The sequence below is a fragment of the Culex quinquefasciatus genome, chromosome 1 (assembly GCF_015732765.1).
Source record: "Culex quinquefasciatus strain JHB chromosome 1, VPISU_Cqui_1.0_pri_paternal, whole genome shotgun sequence".
Lineage (NCBI taxonomy): Eukaryota > Metazoa > Arthropoda > Insecta > Diptera > Culicidae > Culex > Culex quinquefasciatus.
The window spans coordinates 105,771,631-105,788,235 of NC_051861.1; the positions used below are offsets into that span (position 1 = coordinate 105,771,631).

The window sequence follows — 16,605 nt, forward strand, 5'->3', positions numbered from 1 at the left end:
TGAGTTTGTTTTTGCGGGTCCCATTACGGCGCGCAACTCCGCGGGGCATTTTGTTGTTTGGTGTAACGCGTTGATGGTGCAAAACAAATGTCACGCGATTCCTTGCGGACGAAACGCCAGTCTTGAAAAGGTATACTCATTGGAACAGAAAAAAACGCGATTTTTTAAAGTTCGATAACCCTTTTGAATTACTTTGGTGACGAGACTGGGAGTTGAGATTTTTTAACGTCGCGACCACTTGGGTAATTACCACCACTCGTCAGTCTAAACGATGGGTGATATGTCTTCCTTACATCGCCCTATGTTCCTTATTTGGACAGACAACTATTGTCAGCCAAGTGTCAACAAAAGTCGTGCGATGATAGATCACGATGTAATTGGCTTCTGGGAATGGTTAACTTCTGTTTAATTCTCATTTTTCCATTTGAGGTTTGAAGATTTGAAGATTTGAAAATTTTAAGATTTGAAGATTTGAAAATTTGAAGATTTGAAGATTTGAAGATTTGAAGATTTGAAGATTTGAAGATTTGAAGATTTGAAGATTTGAAGATTTGAAGATTTGAAGATTTGAAGATTTGAAGATTTGAAGATTTGAAGATTTGAAGATTTGAAGATTTGAAGATTTGAAGATTTGAAGATTTGAAGATTTGAAGATTTGAAGATTTGAAGATTTGAAGATTTGAAGACTTGAAGATTTGAAGATTTGAAGATTTGAAGATTTTAAGATTTGAAGATTTGAAGATTAAAAAATGTTATGATGATTTTGGAATCAGATTAATTTGAGAATTTTATATAAAGATCTTTGAGTTGCATGTAAACAAATGCAACAATGTAAACACCACATTGCCACCCGGCAAATAAATCCAACCCTCGAGTACTCGACAATCCAGCATGGAGCATAGCTTGGCGCTGACTTGGGAGGGTTGACCAAGCATTCCCAACATGAAACTATGAATTAAACATTTTGCCGCAAGAGGAGTGAGAGGCGGAGCCGGGTTGGACCATTTCAGTGATACTTATCATTACAGTATCTTTCCCTGGCCGTCGTCGTCGTTCCGGAACTCGGAGATCGCTATCAACCCCGGGACTAGTAGCAGGCAGGCAGCGGCGAGATAGTTTATTGCCCAGTTCCCAGTCCCTCCATAGATCTGTGCGGCGAGCTGTCAAAATAAACAAAGTGCTGCCTCCCACATGTAATGTGTGTGCACAAGCGAGTACAATTTCTCTGCGTATGCAACCGCACTTGCAGAAGCTGTTGAAGAGTTGGAGGTAGGAGGGGACTTGGGGCCGTGCCGTGCACCTGACAGCTGATAGGAGAGGGGCGTGGTCGTCATGGTTGCACACACACACACACAAACCGCCCATTTGAACGTCGTGTGTGTTCTCGCAGATCAGCCAGCAGCCAGAAGCAGCAGCAGGCCATGCCATAGTGATGATCAGCAGCAGCAGCGGTAGCAATTAAAACTAATTCCGAAATGCGAACGCAGCAAGCCGCGAGCGAGTGGACAGAAATGGAAAACGGATTTTGCCGACGGGATCAGCAGCAACGTCGGGAGAAAAAGTAGGCTACGCAAAGATTAAGGATGGACAGTGTTGTCAAAAAACATCGAAATACTGTGCAGTAACAGAGCGAAATCCGCAATAAAATCAGTGAAAAAGAATTCTAATATTCATTTTTTTTTTTCAAAGGATCCCATGGATATAGCTCTGTGGATATAGGACCTTTTCAAAAAAAAATATTCTAGATTTGTAAAGTGACTGTGACTAATAAACTTTTTTCAAATAATCTGCTAACACTGCCTCCCAAGACGCGATCTTCTGCATCATCCACCATCGCATCAGCAACAGAAGAGTTGCATCAAGATCCTCGATCCCCGATCAACAAGCTTCACGCCGGCCACCGCCGAAGGAAAAAGCAAATAAAATACAACTAAATATACAATTTCCTAGGTATCTAGAAAGGGCGTGAACGAAGCCGAAGCCTAAAAGGCGTAACATTGGCAAACAACAAACGGGCCCAACTCGACAAAGGAAAGAAGGCAAAACAATAACAACAACAACAGAAAAAACGCACTAAATAAACAAAACATCACCCCGTGGGGCACCGCCACCTGACCTGACTCCACTTCCCCTCCCGAGACGACTTGTCCACGGCGAGATCGCGTCCGTGCGATGGCCTCCAAGCCAAGTCCGCGTATACGAAAAAAAAAAGCGCGCGCTGGAATTGAAAACGTATAAATAATACCCGAAAAGATAAAAGGGAATAATTAATAATTATCGGTGGATCCGGACGGACACCGCGGGAATGTAAACAATAATTGTGCCTGCCCGGGTTGGATTTTTTTTTTTTTTGAAATCGGGTTCCTTCCCAGGTAGAAGAGAGGTTCGCGGTTGCAGAAATCTTATCCCCCCCTTCGTCCCCGTGGCGGAGATCCGGATCGGTAGGCAACTCCGCCTTCTGACTTCAATTTGATATGATAATCTAATCTAAACACATGAATTACGGGCCACGGCACACGGAAATTATATTATTTTATTCGACTCTCGGATTCAATTTCACGAGCTGTCCGTCCATCGCGGAGGGGGTCCGCCGTTTGAGGAGAACCTCCGCTGGACATGCAGAACATGCAAGTGGGAACTGCAGCAAAGAAGAATCCGTCAGACGCTCTGACAGGTTTGCAGTAGTACACAGACGGGCGTGGTGCCCAAAACATACAGTGGGTTGAACGCGAGCAGTGGAGTTGGACTGGATCATTGAGGGAAGAACCTGTTTGAGGGACGGAAAACTAAACTGACACGCAGTGAGAGTGAAATTGAAATTTATTGAATTTAACTAACAAAAATCATTCTTCAAACCTCCACTCAAACCAGAATTCTACGACATGCAACGCTGGTACCCCATGCTAATGGGGTCGTTCAAAAACTACGCCCACCTCCTTAAATTGTCCACGTGGTTTATGTGGTATTAAAATTTTGAATATCTCCAAATGTTGGATCTTTACAAATCTAAAATGTCTAAACATCTTGAATGTCTCCAAATCTTGAATGTCTCCAATTCTTGAATGTTTCCAAATCTTGAAAGTCTCCCAATTTTGAATGTATTGGAATGGATTTGGAAATCTTGAATGTCTCCAAATCTTGAATATCTCCAAATATTGAGTGTTTCCAAACCTTGAATGCCTCCAAATCTTGAATGTCTCCAAATCTTGAATGTCTCCAATTCTTGGATGTTTCCAAATCTTGAATGTCTCCAAATCTTGGATGTCTCCAAATCTTGAATGTCTCCAAATCTTGAATTTCTCCAAACCATGAAAGTCTCCAAATCTTGAAAGTCTCCAAATCTTGAATGTCTCCAATTCTTGGATGTTTCCAAGTCTTGAATGTTTCCAAATCTTGAATGTCTTCAAATCTTGCATGTCTTCTAATCATGCATGTCTTCAAATCTTGAATGTCTCCACATCTTGGATGTCTTCAAATTATGCATGTCTTCAAATCTTGAATGTCTCCAAATCTTGGATGTCTCCAAATCTTGAATGTCTCCAAAACTTGAAAGTCTCCAAATCTTGAATGTCTCGAAATCTTGAATGTCTTCAAATCTTGGATGTCTTCAAATCTTGGATATCTCCAAATCTTGAATGTCTCGAAATCTTGAATGTCTTCAAATCTTGGATGTCTTCAAATCTTGAATGTCTCCAAATGTTGAATTTCTCCAAATCTTTAATGATTACAAATCCAAATATTGAATGTCTCTAATTCTTGAATGTTTCCAAATCATGAAAGTCTCCAAATCTTGAATGTATAGGAATGGATTTGGAAATCTGTAATATTTCCAAATCTTGAAAATATCCAAATATTGAATGTTTCCAAACCTTGAATGCCTCCAAATCTTGAATGTCTCCAAATCATGAATGTCTCTAAATCTTGGATGTCTCCAAATCTTGAATGTCTCCAAATCTTGAATTTTTCCAAACCATGAAAGTCTCCTAATCTTGAAAGTCTCCAAATCTTGAATGTCTCCAAATTTTTAATGACTCTGGATCTATAATCTCTCTTAAGCTTGAACGTCTATAAATTTTGATTGTCTTCAAATCTTGAATGTCTTCAAATCTTGAATGTCTTCAAATCTTGAATGTCTCCAATTCTTTTATGTCTCCAAATCTTGATTGTTTCAAAATTTGTAATATCTCAAATTTTTTAATGTTTCCAAATTTTAAATGTCTCCAAATCTTGAATGCCTCCATATCTTGAATGTCCCCGAATCTTGAATGTCTCCAAATTTTGAATTTATCCAAACCTTGAAAGTCTCCAAACCTTGAATGTCTCCAAATCTTGAATGCCTCCAAATCTTGAATGTCTCCAAATTTTGAATGACTCTGAATCTATAATCTCTCTTAAGCTTGAACGTCTCTAAATTTTGATTGTCTTCAAATCTTGAATGTCTTCGAATCTTGAATGTCTCCAAATCTTGAATGTCTTCAAATCTTGATTGTCTTCAAATTTTAAATATCTCCAAAACATGAGTGTCTCCAAATTTTGAATGTCTCCAAACCATGAATGTCTCCAAATCTAGAAAGCATCAAAATCTTGAATGTCTCCAAATCTTGAATGTCTCCAAATCATGAAAGTCTTCAAATTTTTAATATCTCCAAATCTTAAATGTCTCCAAACTTGATTGTCACCAAATTTTGAATGTCTTCAAATTTTGAATGTCTCCAAATCTTGATTGTCTTAAAATTTTAAAAATCTCTAATTCTTGAATGTCTCCAAAACATGAATATCTCCAAATCTTGAATGTCTCCAAATCATGATTGTCGTAAAATTTTTGATATCTCCAAACTTTAATGTCTCAAAATTGTGAATGTCTCCAAATCTTGAATGTCTCCAATTCTTTTATGTCTCCAAATATTGATTGTTTCAAAATTTGTAATATCTCCAATTTTTGAATGTTTCCAAATTTTGAATGTCTCCAAATCATGAATGTCTCCATATCTTGAATGTCCCCGAATCTTAAATGTCAAAAAATCTTGAATGTCAAAAAATCTTGAATCTGTCAAAATCTTGATTGTCTCCAAATCTTGATTGTCTCAAATTCTTGATTGTCTCTAAATCTTGCTTGTCTTGAAATCTTGATTGTCTTCAAATTTATGATATCTCAAAATCTTAAATGTCTTTAAATCTTGAATGTCTCCAAATCTTGAACGTCTCCAAATTTTGTCTCCAAGTATTTCAAGTCCCCAAGCCTGTCAAGTCTCCAAGTATTTTAAGCCTCCCAATCTTTCAAGTCTCCAAGTCTTTCAGGTCTCCAAATCTTAGAGTCTTAGAGACTAAGAGACTTGAAAGACTTGGAGACATGACAGACTTGGAGACTTGAAAAACTTGAAAGACTTGGATACTTGAAAGGTTTGGAGACTGGAAAGTCTTGGAGTTAAAGACTTGCAGACTTCAAAGACTTGCAGACTTTAGAGACAGAATTTACAGTTAGTCTTTAAACGTTAATGGCTTGAAGACTTGAAAGAATTGGAGACTTTGCCGACTTGGAGAGTTTGAATACTTGGAGCCTTTTAAGTACTTGGAGAGTTTTCAGTTGAAGTCGCCAATTCTAAAAGTCTTCAATTATTAAAAGTCTCCAAGTCTAAACAGTTTCCATGTCATAAAAATTTAAATACTAACTGTAAATTCTCCTAGTCATTCAAATCTCTATGTCTTTAAAGTCGCCATTTCTATAAAGTCTGCAAGTCTTTAACTTCAAGACATTCAAGACTCCAAGTCTTTCAAGTCTCCAAGTCAAAACAGTCTGCATGTCATTAAAGTTTAAATATTAACTGTAGATTCTCCAAGTCTTTTAAGTCTTCAAGTACTTAAAAGTTTTCAAGTCTTAAAAGTTAACAAGCCTTTCAAGTCTTTTTTTTTTCAAGTCTCCAAGTCCATCAAGACGCTTCGTATTTAAAGTCACCAAGTCTTTAAAGTCGCGACTTCTAAAAAGTCGCCAATTCTTATAAGTCCCCAACTCTAAAAATTCGCCAATCCTAAAAAGTCGCCAAGTCTAAAAAGTCACCAATTCTAAAAAGTTGCCAAGTCTTTAAAGTCGCCAATTCTAAAAAGTCGCCAAGTCTTTAAAGTCGCCAATTCAAAAAAAAACGCCAAGTCTTTAAGTTGCCAATTTTAAAAAGTCGCCAAATCTTTAAAGTCGACAATTTTAAAAAATCGCCAATTCTAAAAAGTCGCCAATTCTAAAAAATCGCCAATTCTAAAAATTCACCAGTTCTAAAAAGTCACCAATTCTAAAAAGTCGCCAAGTCTAAAAAGTCTTCAAGTCTTTTGTTGCCACCGCTGGGATGGGCACACTGGCCGACGGTGCAACGCCGGCGGTGTAATCAGCCGATACCGTCACAGCTGTCAACGCGGGCAAAGAGGACGGAAAAAGTGTGTGTGTGTGGCCACCAGCGTAAACACGCGCGCGGTTTGTTCACCATTTTCACCTAGCGAAGAACGGACGTGGAACAAGGTTTGGAGGAGATTATTTTGCGGATTTGTTGAGGAAAAAAGTAGTGCAGTAGTTTGATTATTAAATTTATTGAAACTGTGCTGCGTAGGAGACCTGTAAGTAGAGAAGAAAACGAAATTAGTGCAGTTACAGACGAATTAAACACCAGATACTTACCCAACAGCGAAGAAGTCCAGCGAGCTGCTCTGCCGTTGTACCGTCAGTTGGGGCGAAACTGTACTTTGGTGATCCGTGAGTAAACCTGAAAATAAAGAAGAAAAATAGTTAATTAATAAATTACACCTTCTAAAAACAGGAAGAGTGCAAGAAGGAGGGAAAGGAAGAGGAAGTGGAGGAGTTGTGAAGGAAAGAGGAAAAGTTAACGTAGGAAAGGAGACCAATTAAGTAAGTTAAAGGGACAAAAAATGTAAACTTAAAAACTAAAATAAATACTTACTTGCAGTTTTGTAGCTGCTCGAAGAGCTGCTGAACAAAAGTTGGGGTTTTATTTACCGACCACCCGAACAAACTACAAAATTAATTGCGGGTTCGGTATTCCTCTCCCACGATGGCTGACGAAAATCCGGAATTCACAAAGACTCCTGCTCAACCTGCAAAGAGGTGTCGACCGAGGATGAGGTGATGGTGGGCTGCGATTGCTGCAAGCTGTGGTTCCATGCTCGGTGCGTCAACTTCAATCCGGCTGACAAGAAGTCGGGGAAGAAATGGTACTGTCCGGACAAGGACTGCCAGAAGAAGAAAAAGACTAAGAAGTCTGTTGAGGTACCGCTCCCAGTGCCCCCCGAGTTGCAAGAAAAGCTGGATGCTTTGGAAGAAACTCGGAAGCGTGCGGAAGCGGAACAGGAGATGACGCGAGTCCTGAAGGAGAAGGAGTTTGAACTGGCTGCTTATCTTCAGGAGCGTCAGATGAAGATCGACGAAGAGCTCCGCGAGAAGGAAGCCAAAAGGGCTGAGGAACTTCGCGAGAGGGACTTCAAGCGGCGCGAGGCCGATCTAGCGGCGGAGATGGTGAAGAAGGAGGAGCACCTGAAGCGGATCCAACAGCTGGAAACAACGTTCCGGGACAAAAGCGCCTCCATCGACAAGCTGCTGAAAAACAGTAGTACTCCGCTAAGAAACCCCGAAGTCAAACCGCTGACTGAAGGAAACGTCGCTAAACACGACGGCCGCGAAGATCCTGAGGTCAATCCGGCGAAACCTGGAGACATTCCGGATAATCCTGGGACCAATCCGGGAACTCCTGGAAGCAATCCGGGTTCGACGAAATCGTCTAAGAAACCGGAGTCCTCGTCGGATAGTTCGTCGGCGTCCAGCGTCTCGACCGACGCCAACGGTGACGGAAAGAGCGGAAAAACGGCAAAGTCGACCACAGTTGATGTGTCCAAGCCAGACGGGCTGGGGCTGCACGGATCGGGTCCAACGAAGGCCCAGCGAGCTGCACGACAAGGGCTGACAAGGAAGCTGCCAGACTTCCACGGCAAGCCAGAAGAGTGGCCATTGTTCTTCGCGGCCTACCAAGCGTCAAACGAAGCCTGCGGGTACACGGACGTGGAAAATCTCGTGCGACTACAGGACTGCCTGAAAGGCAGAGCGCTCGAGGAGGTGCGTGGCCAGCTCATTCTGCCCAAGTCGGTTCCGCGTGTGATCGCCAAGCTTCGCCAGATCTACGGCCGCCCAGAAGTGCTGCTGCAAAGCCACCTGCAACGAGTGCGCAAGCTGGAGCCGCCGAGAGCGGACAAGTTGGGATCGTTCATCCCGTTCGGCAATGCAGTGGAACAATTGTGCGAACACATCGAAGCCGCAGAACTAACGGCGCATCTGGTCAATCCGATCTTGATCCAGGAACTCGTCGACAAGCTCCCGGACGGGGAGAAGAGGAGTTGGGTGCACTACAAGCGCAAGAAGCGCGAGGTGAATCTGCGTACGCTCACCAACTTTCTCTCGAAGATCGTCGAGGACGCGTGCGAGGCGACGGTCAACCTAGACTACAAACCGGACGTCAGAGCAGCGTCGGGATCGAGCGGCCGAAGCCGAAACAAAGAAAGCCGCACTGTTCAACCATAGCGTTGCAGAGGAATCTACAGAGCGGCGAGAGCAGAAACAGCAAAGGCCGTGCAAGGCGTGCCAGTGCACGGACCATCGGCTGTGGAACTGCGAGGACTTCAAGAAGCTGCCCTACGAAGATCGAGCGAAGATGGCGACGAAGTGGAAGCTTTGCCAACGCTGCCTGAATGACCACGGCGGCCAATGCAAGCTCAAACTTCGCTGCAACGTCGGAGAGTGTCGCGAGCCGCACAATGCTTTGCTTCATCCGGAGACCAGGGCAGTCGGCATGAACGCACACATTACGTCCACGAGTCCCGTGCTGTTCCGGATGCTCCCGGTAAAAGTCTACTGCGGTGAGAGATCAATGATCGTGCTCGCTTTCCTCGACGAGGGTTCGTCCCTCACCCTGATCGAAAGTGGTCTAGCCGACCGTTTGGGGCTGTTGGGGACGAAGGAGAAGCTCACCATCAAGTGGACGGCCAACGTCACACGAGTGGAACAACATTCGAGGCGGACAAATATTTGGGCGTCGGCGATCAACGGGACGAATGGCGAGAAGCTGCTGCTGCAATCTGTGCGTACGGTGGACAAGCTGATGTTGCCACGCCAAACACTAAATGCTGCTGAAGTTTCGTCACACTACGATCACTTGCGCGGGATTCCGATGGATTCGTACGACGGTCGGCCAGGAATGCTGATCGGGTTGAATAACATTCATTCGTTCGCACCGCTGGAAACGAAGGTCGGCACGATTGTCGATCCGGTGGCAGTCCGGTGCAAGCTCGGCTGGACGGTCTACGGACCGCGGGATGCAGAGTCGGCGGGCGCGAGCTGTTTCCTCGGATGCCACCAAGAAGTGACGAACGAGGAGCTGCACGATCTTCTCAAAAGCCACTATTCGCTGGAAGAAGCGGTGGTGACTGTGCAGCGGGAGTCGGTCGAGGATCAGCGGGCGAGGAAGATCATGGAGGAAACTACGCGTCGCGTGGGTGACCGCTTCGAGACCGGACTGCTGTGGAAGACCGACGACGTCAAGTTCCCGAACAGCTACCCGATGGCTGTGAAGCGGATGAAGCAGCTGGAGAAGAAACTTGAGCGTTCGCCGGAATTGTACAACAACGTCAAGAAGCAGATTCTGGACTACCAGGCCAAGGGATACGCGCACGAAGCCACCGCGGAGGAACTGAACGAAACCGATAACAACAAAGCGTTCTACTTGCCGCTCAACGTGGTGGTGAACCCGAAGAAGCCGGGAAAGTTCGGCTGGTTTGGGATGCGGCGGCGACGATTGGTGGAGTCTCTCTCAACTCGATGCTGGTGAAGGGACCAGATCTGCTCGTGCCACTGGTGTCAGTGATCTGTGGGTTCCGCGAACGACGAGTTGCCTTCGGCGGGGACATCCGCGAGATGTACCACCAGCTGAAGATTATCTCCGGGGACAAGCAAGCTCAACGCTTCCTCTTCCGGGACAACATCAACGAAGAGCCGAAAGTGTACGTGATGGACGTCGCTACATTCGGGTCGAAGAGTTCGCCGGCGTCGGCGCAGTACGTCAAGAACCGCAATGCGGAAGAGCATGCCGGTCAGTATCCGGACGCCGTGGCTGCGATCATCAATCGGCACTACGTCGATGACTATTTTGACAGCGTCGACACCGTCGAGGAAGCTGTCAAGCGAGCGAAGCAGGTGAGCCACGTCCACAAACAAGGTGGTTTCGAGATCCGCAACTGGGTGTCCAACTCGCCGGAAGTGCTGACTGCTCTGGGCGAAGAGAAGCCGATGAGTCCTGTGCTGCTGAATCAGGACAAGCAAACACCCAGCGAACGCGTACTCGGCGTGCGGTGGGACCCGGAGCTGGACGAATTCGCCTTCGCCGTGATGCACCGCGAAGAACTGATGAAGTACCTGAAAGAGGGGAAAAGGCCAACCAAACGGATCGTACTGAGCTGCGTGATGGGATTTTTCGATCCGCTCGGCCTGCTGTCGCCGTTCACAATCCACGGGAAGATCATCATCCAACATTTGTGGCGAACCGGCTGCAGATGGGACCAAGACATTGACGACGAAGCCTGGATTCTGTGGAAGCGGTGGACGGCACTGCTGCCGGAAGTCGAAGCGCTGCGGTTTCCCCGGAGCTACTTCGGCGATGCGATGTCCTCGTCGATCGAGAGTCTCGAGCTGCACATCTTCAGCGACGCGAGCGAGCTGGCCTACGGTTGTGCGGCGTATCTACGCGCGGTCATCAACGGCCAAGTTCACTGCAGCCTCGTCATGGCGAGATCGAAGGTAGCACCGCTGAAACGACAATCAATTCCACGTCTGGAGTTGATGGCGGCGTGCATGGGAGCGCGCTTGAGCCAGCAGATCCTCGGAACTCACACGCTGCAAATCGACCGTACCGTTTTCTGGACCGACTCGAGGACTGTCCTTGCTTGGCTGCACGCAGATCCCTACAAGTACAAGCAGTTCGTCGCCTTTCGGGTCGGGGAGATTCTGGAGCTGACGAGACTGGACGATTGGAGATGGGTGCCTTCCAAGAAGAACATCGCAGACGTTCTCACGAAGTGGGGACCTGGACCGCCACTGCAGAACGATTCGGAATGGGGGAACGGCCCGGCGATACTGTTCGAGCAGGATGACCACGACTCACCGCCTGAGCAGATCGAGGAGACGAACGAAGACGCACGAGGCGTGGTACTGTTCCACAGGACAGTCAACGTAGAAGCGGTCTCGACGTGGGCAAAGCTGGTGAGGGTGACTGCAACGGCGGTACGCTTCATCGAAAATTGTCGTCGCAAAAAGGACGGCCGTCCAGTACTGACTGCAAAGGCCACGAGTCGCCTAGCCAAGCTGGTCAAAGCGCAGCACGAGACGGATGTTCAACCGCTGCAACAAGACGAGCTGCAGAAGGCCGAGAGGATTCTGTGGAAGCAAGCGCAGTTCGAGAGCTTCCCTGATGAGATGAGCGTGCTGACAAAGAACCTACAGCTGAAACAGGGTGAGTTGCCGGAGAAGATCGAGCGGTCGAGTCCGCTCTACAAGCTGCTGCCGGTGCTCGACGAGGATGGTGTTCTGCGCGTTCGTGGAAGGCTGGAGAAGAACGAATCGATCCCGTTCGACAAGCGATTCCCGATCATCCTGGGTCGAAAACACGCCGTCACCAAGAAGATCATCCAGCACTACCACGAGAAGTACGGTCACGCGAATCGGGAGACCGTGTTCAACGAGCTGCGTCAGAAGTTCTGGATTCCGAACGCACGGGCCGCGATCCTGGAGGTGGTCAAGGAGTGTGTGTGGTGCAAGGTGAACCGTTGCGTGCCGTTCGTCCCAACAATGGCGCCGCTTCCGGTCGAACGCACTGCAGCAACCATGCGACCGTTCAGCGCGGTGGGCGTCGATTACCTGGGACCGGTCGAAGTCACGGTGGGTCGCCGCAGAGAGAAGCGCTGGATCGCCGTCTTCACGTGTCTAGCGGTCAGGGCGGTGCATCTCGAAGTGGTCCATAGCCTCACCACGCAATCGTGCCTGATGGCCCTCCGGAGGTTCGCGTGCAAGCGAGGCGTTCCCGAGAAAGTGTTCTCCGACAATGCTACGTGCTTTCGGGGAGCGGACGCGGCGATGACGAAGGCGATCAACAAGGAGTGCGCGGAGCAGATGACGTCGGCGACCACTGCATGGTCCTTTATCCCACCTGGGACGCCCCACATGGGCGGGGCCTGGGAACGGATGGTGCGATCGGTGAAGGAGGCGTTGCGCGCACTCGACGACGGACGAAAGCTGACCGACGAAATTCTCTCCACATCTTTGGCGGAGGCCGAAGACATGATCAACACTCGGCCTTTGACGTACGTCCCTCAAGAGTCCGCTGAAGAAGAAGCCATCACGCCAAACCATTTCCTGCGCGGGACGGTAACGAGCGCGGACCTCAAGCTGGACGAGACGGTGGACACCGCTGCAGCACTACGAGACGTGTACAAGCGAAGCCAGCAGCTGGCGGGCAAGATGTGGGAGCGGTGGTCGAAGGAGTACCTGCCCTCGCTGAACCGGCGTCCAAAGTGGTTCGAGGATCGCAAGCCCCTCGAAGCGGGTGACCTGGTGTTCGTGGTCGACGGCAAGAACCGGAAGAGCTGGGTACGAGGTCGAGTGGTCGAGGTGTTCAGCGGGTCGGACGGACGCGTTCGGCAAGCGGACGTGAGGACAGCAGACGGGAAGGTCAACAGGAGAGCAGTGATTAATTTAGCGGTGTTGGAGATCAGGGTCGGTAAGTCCGACGCGCCGGAAGGCCCGACGGATCTTACGGGCTGGGGTGTTGCCACCGCTGGGATGGGCACACTGGCCGACGGTGCAACGCCGGCGGTGTAATCAGCCGATACCGTCACAGCTGTCAACGCGGGCAAAGAGGACGGAAAAAGTGTGTGTGTGTGGCCACCAGCGTAAACACGCGCGCGGTTTGTTCACCATTTTCACCTAGCGAAGAACGGACGTGGAACAAGGTTTGGAGGAGATTATTTTGCGGATTTGTTGAGGAAAAAAGTAGTGCAGTAGTTTGATTATTAAATTTATTGAAACTGTGCTGCGTAGGAGACCTGTAAGTAGAGAAGAAAACGAAATTAGTGCAGTTACAGACGAATTAAACACCAGATACTTACCCAACAGCGAAGAAGTCCAGCGAGCTGCTCTGCCGTTGTACCGTCAGTTGGGGCGAAACTGTACTTTGGTGATCCGTGAGTAAACCTGAAAATAAAGAAGAAAAATAGTTAATTAATAAATTACACCTTCTAAAAACAGGAAGAGTGCAAGAAGGAGGGAAAGGAAGAGGAAGTGGAGGAGTTGTGAAGGAAAGAGGAAAAGTTAACGTAGGAAAGGAGACCAATTAAGTAAGTTAAAGGGACAAAAAATGTAAACTTAAAAACTAAAATAAATACTTACTTGCAGTTTTGTAGCTGCTCGAAGAGCTGCTGAACAAAAAGTTGGGGTTTTATTTACCGACCACCCGAACATCTTTAAAATCTTGAAGTGTGTCCAAGTCTTCGAATTCTTCAAATCTCCAGTCCAAAAACAAAAAAAAGTTCCACCTCTTCTCCCGCTAAACGTTCCACGAAACTCCTCCACCTTCTAACAGAGCGCACCGCGGTGGAATCTGATAACGCTAGCCGTATTCTGATTGACGGGGCGAACATATCTCCGGAAAACAATCAAAATACACACGCACACACACCGCGGGGAGAAAGTAGATTGATACCAGCAGATACCGACTATAAAACAAAGTCACTGGAACAGCAGCTTCCATGCTGCGCTTCGTGCCGCCTCCGTTGGGATTCCTTTCCGCTTAGAATCGTCGTAACATCGGTCAGGGGTTCCAGAAGAGCTCCTTCCGAGAACCCACTACGAGAACATTCCGGCGAACTCTCACGAAACCGCTTTTTGTTTATCTTTTGAGAAGGGCGTAATCGCGCGGATGTAAACAAACAGTTCATTTTGACAGATCAAGGGCAAACGAACTGTCAAAATAAGCTTTTCCCTCAGGTCATGCGAACTGTCAAACTTACAAGTAATGTTTTCAACTGGGGGTTACGCCCTTTAGAAACGGCATCCCAACTTGAACAGATTGACAGCTATGGCTTCCCCTCCGGATTCTGCGCCGACTAAAGCTCACTCAACCGAGTGCGCAGTGTCGTTCCCCTCGCCGCCGCCCCGTAATTGTCTCTTATGTCGCGATTTAATTGATTATCTCTGATCGTTACGATACAAGTCTTGGACGGATCTTCAACCGACTCCGAGAGGAGTGAAGGGGGGGGGGGACAGGCTATAATGAGGGATTAAAAGATTGTCTCGTCGTTCGTTCTTTTTTTTGCCAGTGTCAAACGCGCGTCAAGCAGAGCTTCGCGCGGTGATTTCTTCCCTGACTTTGATGGCTTCCTCAGTTTGGGATCGGTTCCGCCGTGTTCCGAGGGGGGTGGGAGGTGGAGTAGAGATTCCAGGGACTGAGCTGGACTTGCGGATAGATCTGAATTGATGGGATTTTTTTTTTCCTTTTCTTTTGTATGGTAGTTTAACGGTTTTGCGGGCGAGCATTTGAGGGTTGACAACTTGATGACGGTTACGATGGGAACCGGGAAAGTCGTTTGGGGACAACCTTGAAATTGGAGATTTTGGATAAACTGAGATTTTAAGTGACCTTGAGGCTGCCGGAACCGTTTTTTTCGGAAATTTTAAACGAAAGTGAAGTGCTTGAAAATTTGATGAGTTGCAAAAAGCAAAAAAGCAAAAAAGCAAAAAAGCAAAAAAGCAAAAAAGCAAAAAAGCAAAAAAGCAAAAAAGCAAAAACGCAAAAATGCAAAAAAGCAAAAAAGCTGTTTTTTTTTTAGTTTTTATTTTTATTAGTTGAAAAATCAGAAAGTTGAGACTGTCCTAATTAATTCTTCAAACTAAAATTTATTGATTCTTCAAATTCATGTATGAACTGAAAACTTGTACGAATCACGTTCTTACCAAAAACCACGAGCTCACAGTCATTCCCAGAGCCTCATCAGTGGCAGATGTCTTTCAGTTTGGGACCTCCTCCAAAGTGGAATCCCCCCTCACTATTCATCGAAGAAACTGCTTCTCCAGCGCTCCCAGAGCTAGCTTTTATCGCTTTATTGATGATAACGATCACCCTTTATGTTTAATTTAATTAAGTCGATGTAGAAGTTTAATGATATAAGCTTGTTCGTCGTCTGTTCTCTCTGTCTTTGGTCGTGTTCTGCTCAAATCCGGCTGGCAGTTTGCTCATCGTCACCGGCGGTTGGTTGGTTGGGAGGCTGCCGTTGATGGCTTCGACGAAGACTCCCAGCACGACCTTGTGTTTCGCAAACTGTTTTTTGTTTGTTTTCGTCTTACATCTCCAAAACTAAGCAATTTCGGTTTCGAGAGACCACCCTAAATCAGGGAGTTTCAGTAGAAGAGGCGAAGTCTTGTTTGAGTGATTCTTTGAAGACTTGAAAATGATTCCAATAACTATTCAATAACCAACATTCAAACTAGTCAAATTGACCATCAAAAGTCCAATCTTGCATTATTGATCAAGATTCCTTCCCTCTTTCAATTTCGCAAATCAGAACAGTCCAGAGGGCCTTCTCGTAGTTCTTTTTCTACCAGCATGACCCGCGCGAGCCACAAATGTCTACATTAGTATGCAAAGGCCGTTGGACCAAGTTGGGTCTGCTCTAGATCAAAGAACGCAGAACACTGACCTCCTTGAGTCCTGGGCTGAAACTCCGGCAGCCAGGCCTTAGGCATATTTATTGATAAAACTTTCCTGGGCTCTGGCCACCAGTCCACCCTTGCCAGAACTCGTCGGAGCCCGTCCAAACGCCAAAAGCTGGGGGAAGCCTCAATAAAAATTATTATTTCAAATGAAATTAATATTGAAATCATGTTTCTATTTTCTGCCGAGTTGATGCCGGTGGGCCAATAGCCTGTCTGGTCCTGGTTGGTTCAACCTGCAAGCTCCAACTGCCAGGCTTTGAAACTAGAACTTGCTCAACGAGGAAGAGGAGGGGAAGGTTGAAGGTTTGTTTGTTTTTCTACTTTGTTGTTTTAGCGTTCCGTTTTTAGCACGAGACGAAACACGGAATTCAATTTCGCCATGCGGACCGACCTGCCGCCCCGGGAGTTTGAAGAGTTGGAGTTGGGGAAGTCGTTTTGGGGGTCTTCTTTTTTGTGTTGTTCTGCAAGTGTGGGGAAGCGATTTCCAACTGGGTTTCAGGGAAGCATTTGAGAGTTGACGGTGATAATCGAAAGATACCATCGACACCCCAAGAAAAACTAAAAACTTACACTAGAAACTTTCAACTTTTCAACTGCTTTTTTGCTTTTTTGGCTTTTTTTGCTTTTTTGCTTTTTTGCTTTTAACTTTTGTGCTTTTTTGCTTTTTTGCTTTTTTGCTTTTTTGCTTTTTTGCTTTTTTGCTTTTTTGCTTTTTTGCTTTTTTGCTTTTTTGCTTTTTACCCTTTTCCTCTTTTGCTTTTTTCTTTTTTGTTTTTTTGCTTTTTTGATTTTTGTCATTTTGG

At 46.4% G+C, this 16,605-nt stretch overlaps 1 protein-coding gene and 2 long non-coding RNA genes across 3 annotated transcripts; 2 read left to right on the top strand and 1 right to left on the bottom strand.

Moving 5' to 3' along the window:
- Window positions 1–6,324: 6,324 nt before the first annotated feature.
- Window positions 6,325–6,916, top strand: LOC119768669. The gene is made up of 3 exons (XR_005278135.1): window positions 6,325–6,600; window positions 6,669–6,736; window positions 6,801–6,916. It is a non-coding gene; the product is annotated as an uncharacterized LOC119768669 (long non-coding RNA).
- On the bottom strand, window positions 6,557–6,804 carry LOC119768670. Its single transcript, XR_005278136.1, has 2 exons — window positions 6,662–6,804; window positions 6,557–6,598 (listed from the first exon to the last, which is right to left on the bottom strand). It is a non-coding gene; the product is annotated as an uncharacterized LOC119768670 (long non-coding RNA).
- A 210-nt stretch (window positions 6,917–7,126) lies between the features above and the next one.
- Window positions 7,127–13,455, top strand: LOC119771022. The gene is made up of 5 exons (XM_038266472.1): window positions 7,127–8,503; window positions 8,604–9,712; window positions 9,760–13,139; window positions 13,208–13,275; window positions 13,340–13,455. Exons 1-3 carry the CDS (start codon window positions 7,127–7,129, stop codon window positions 12,911–12,913), a joined length of 5,640 nt encoding a protein of 1,879 aa, XP_038122400.1. The 3' UTR covers window positions 12,914–13,139; window positions 13,208–13,275; window positions 13,340–13,455.
- The last annotated feature ends 3,150 nt before the right edge of the window (window positions 13,456–16,605 follow it).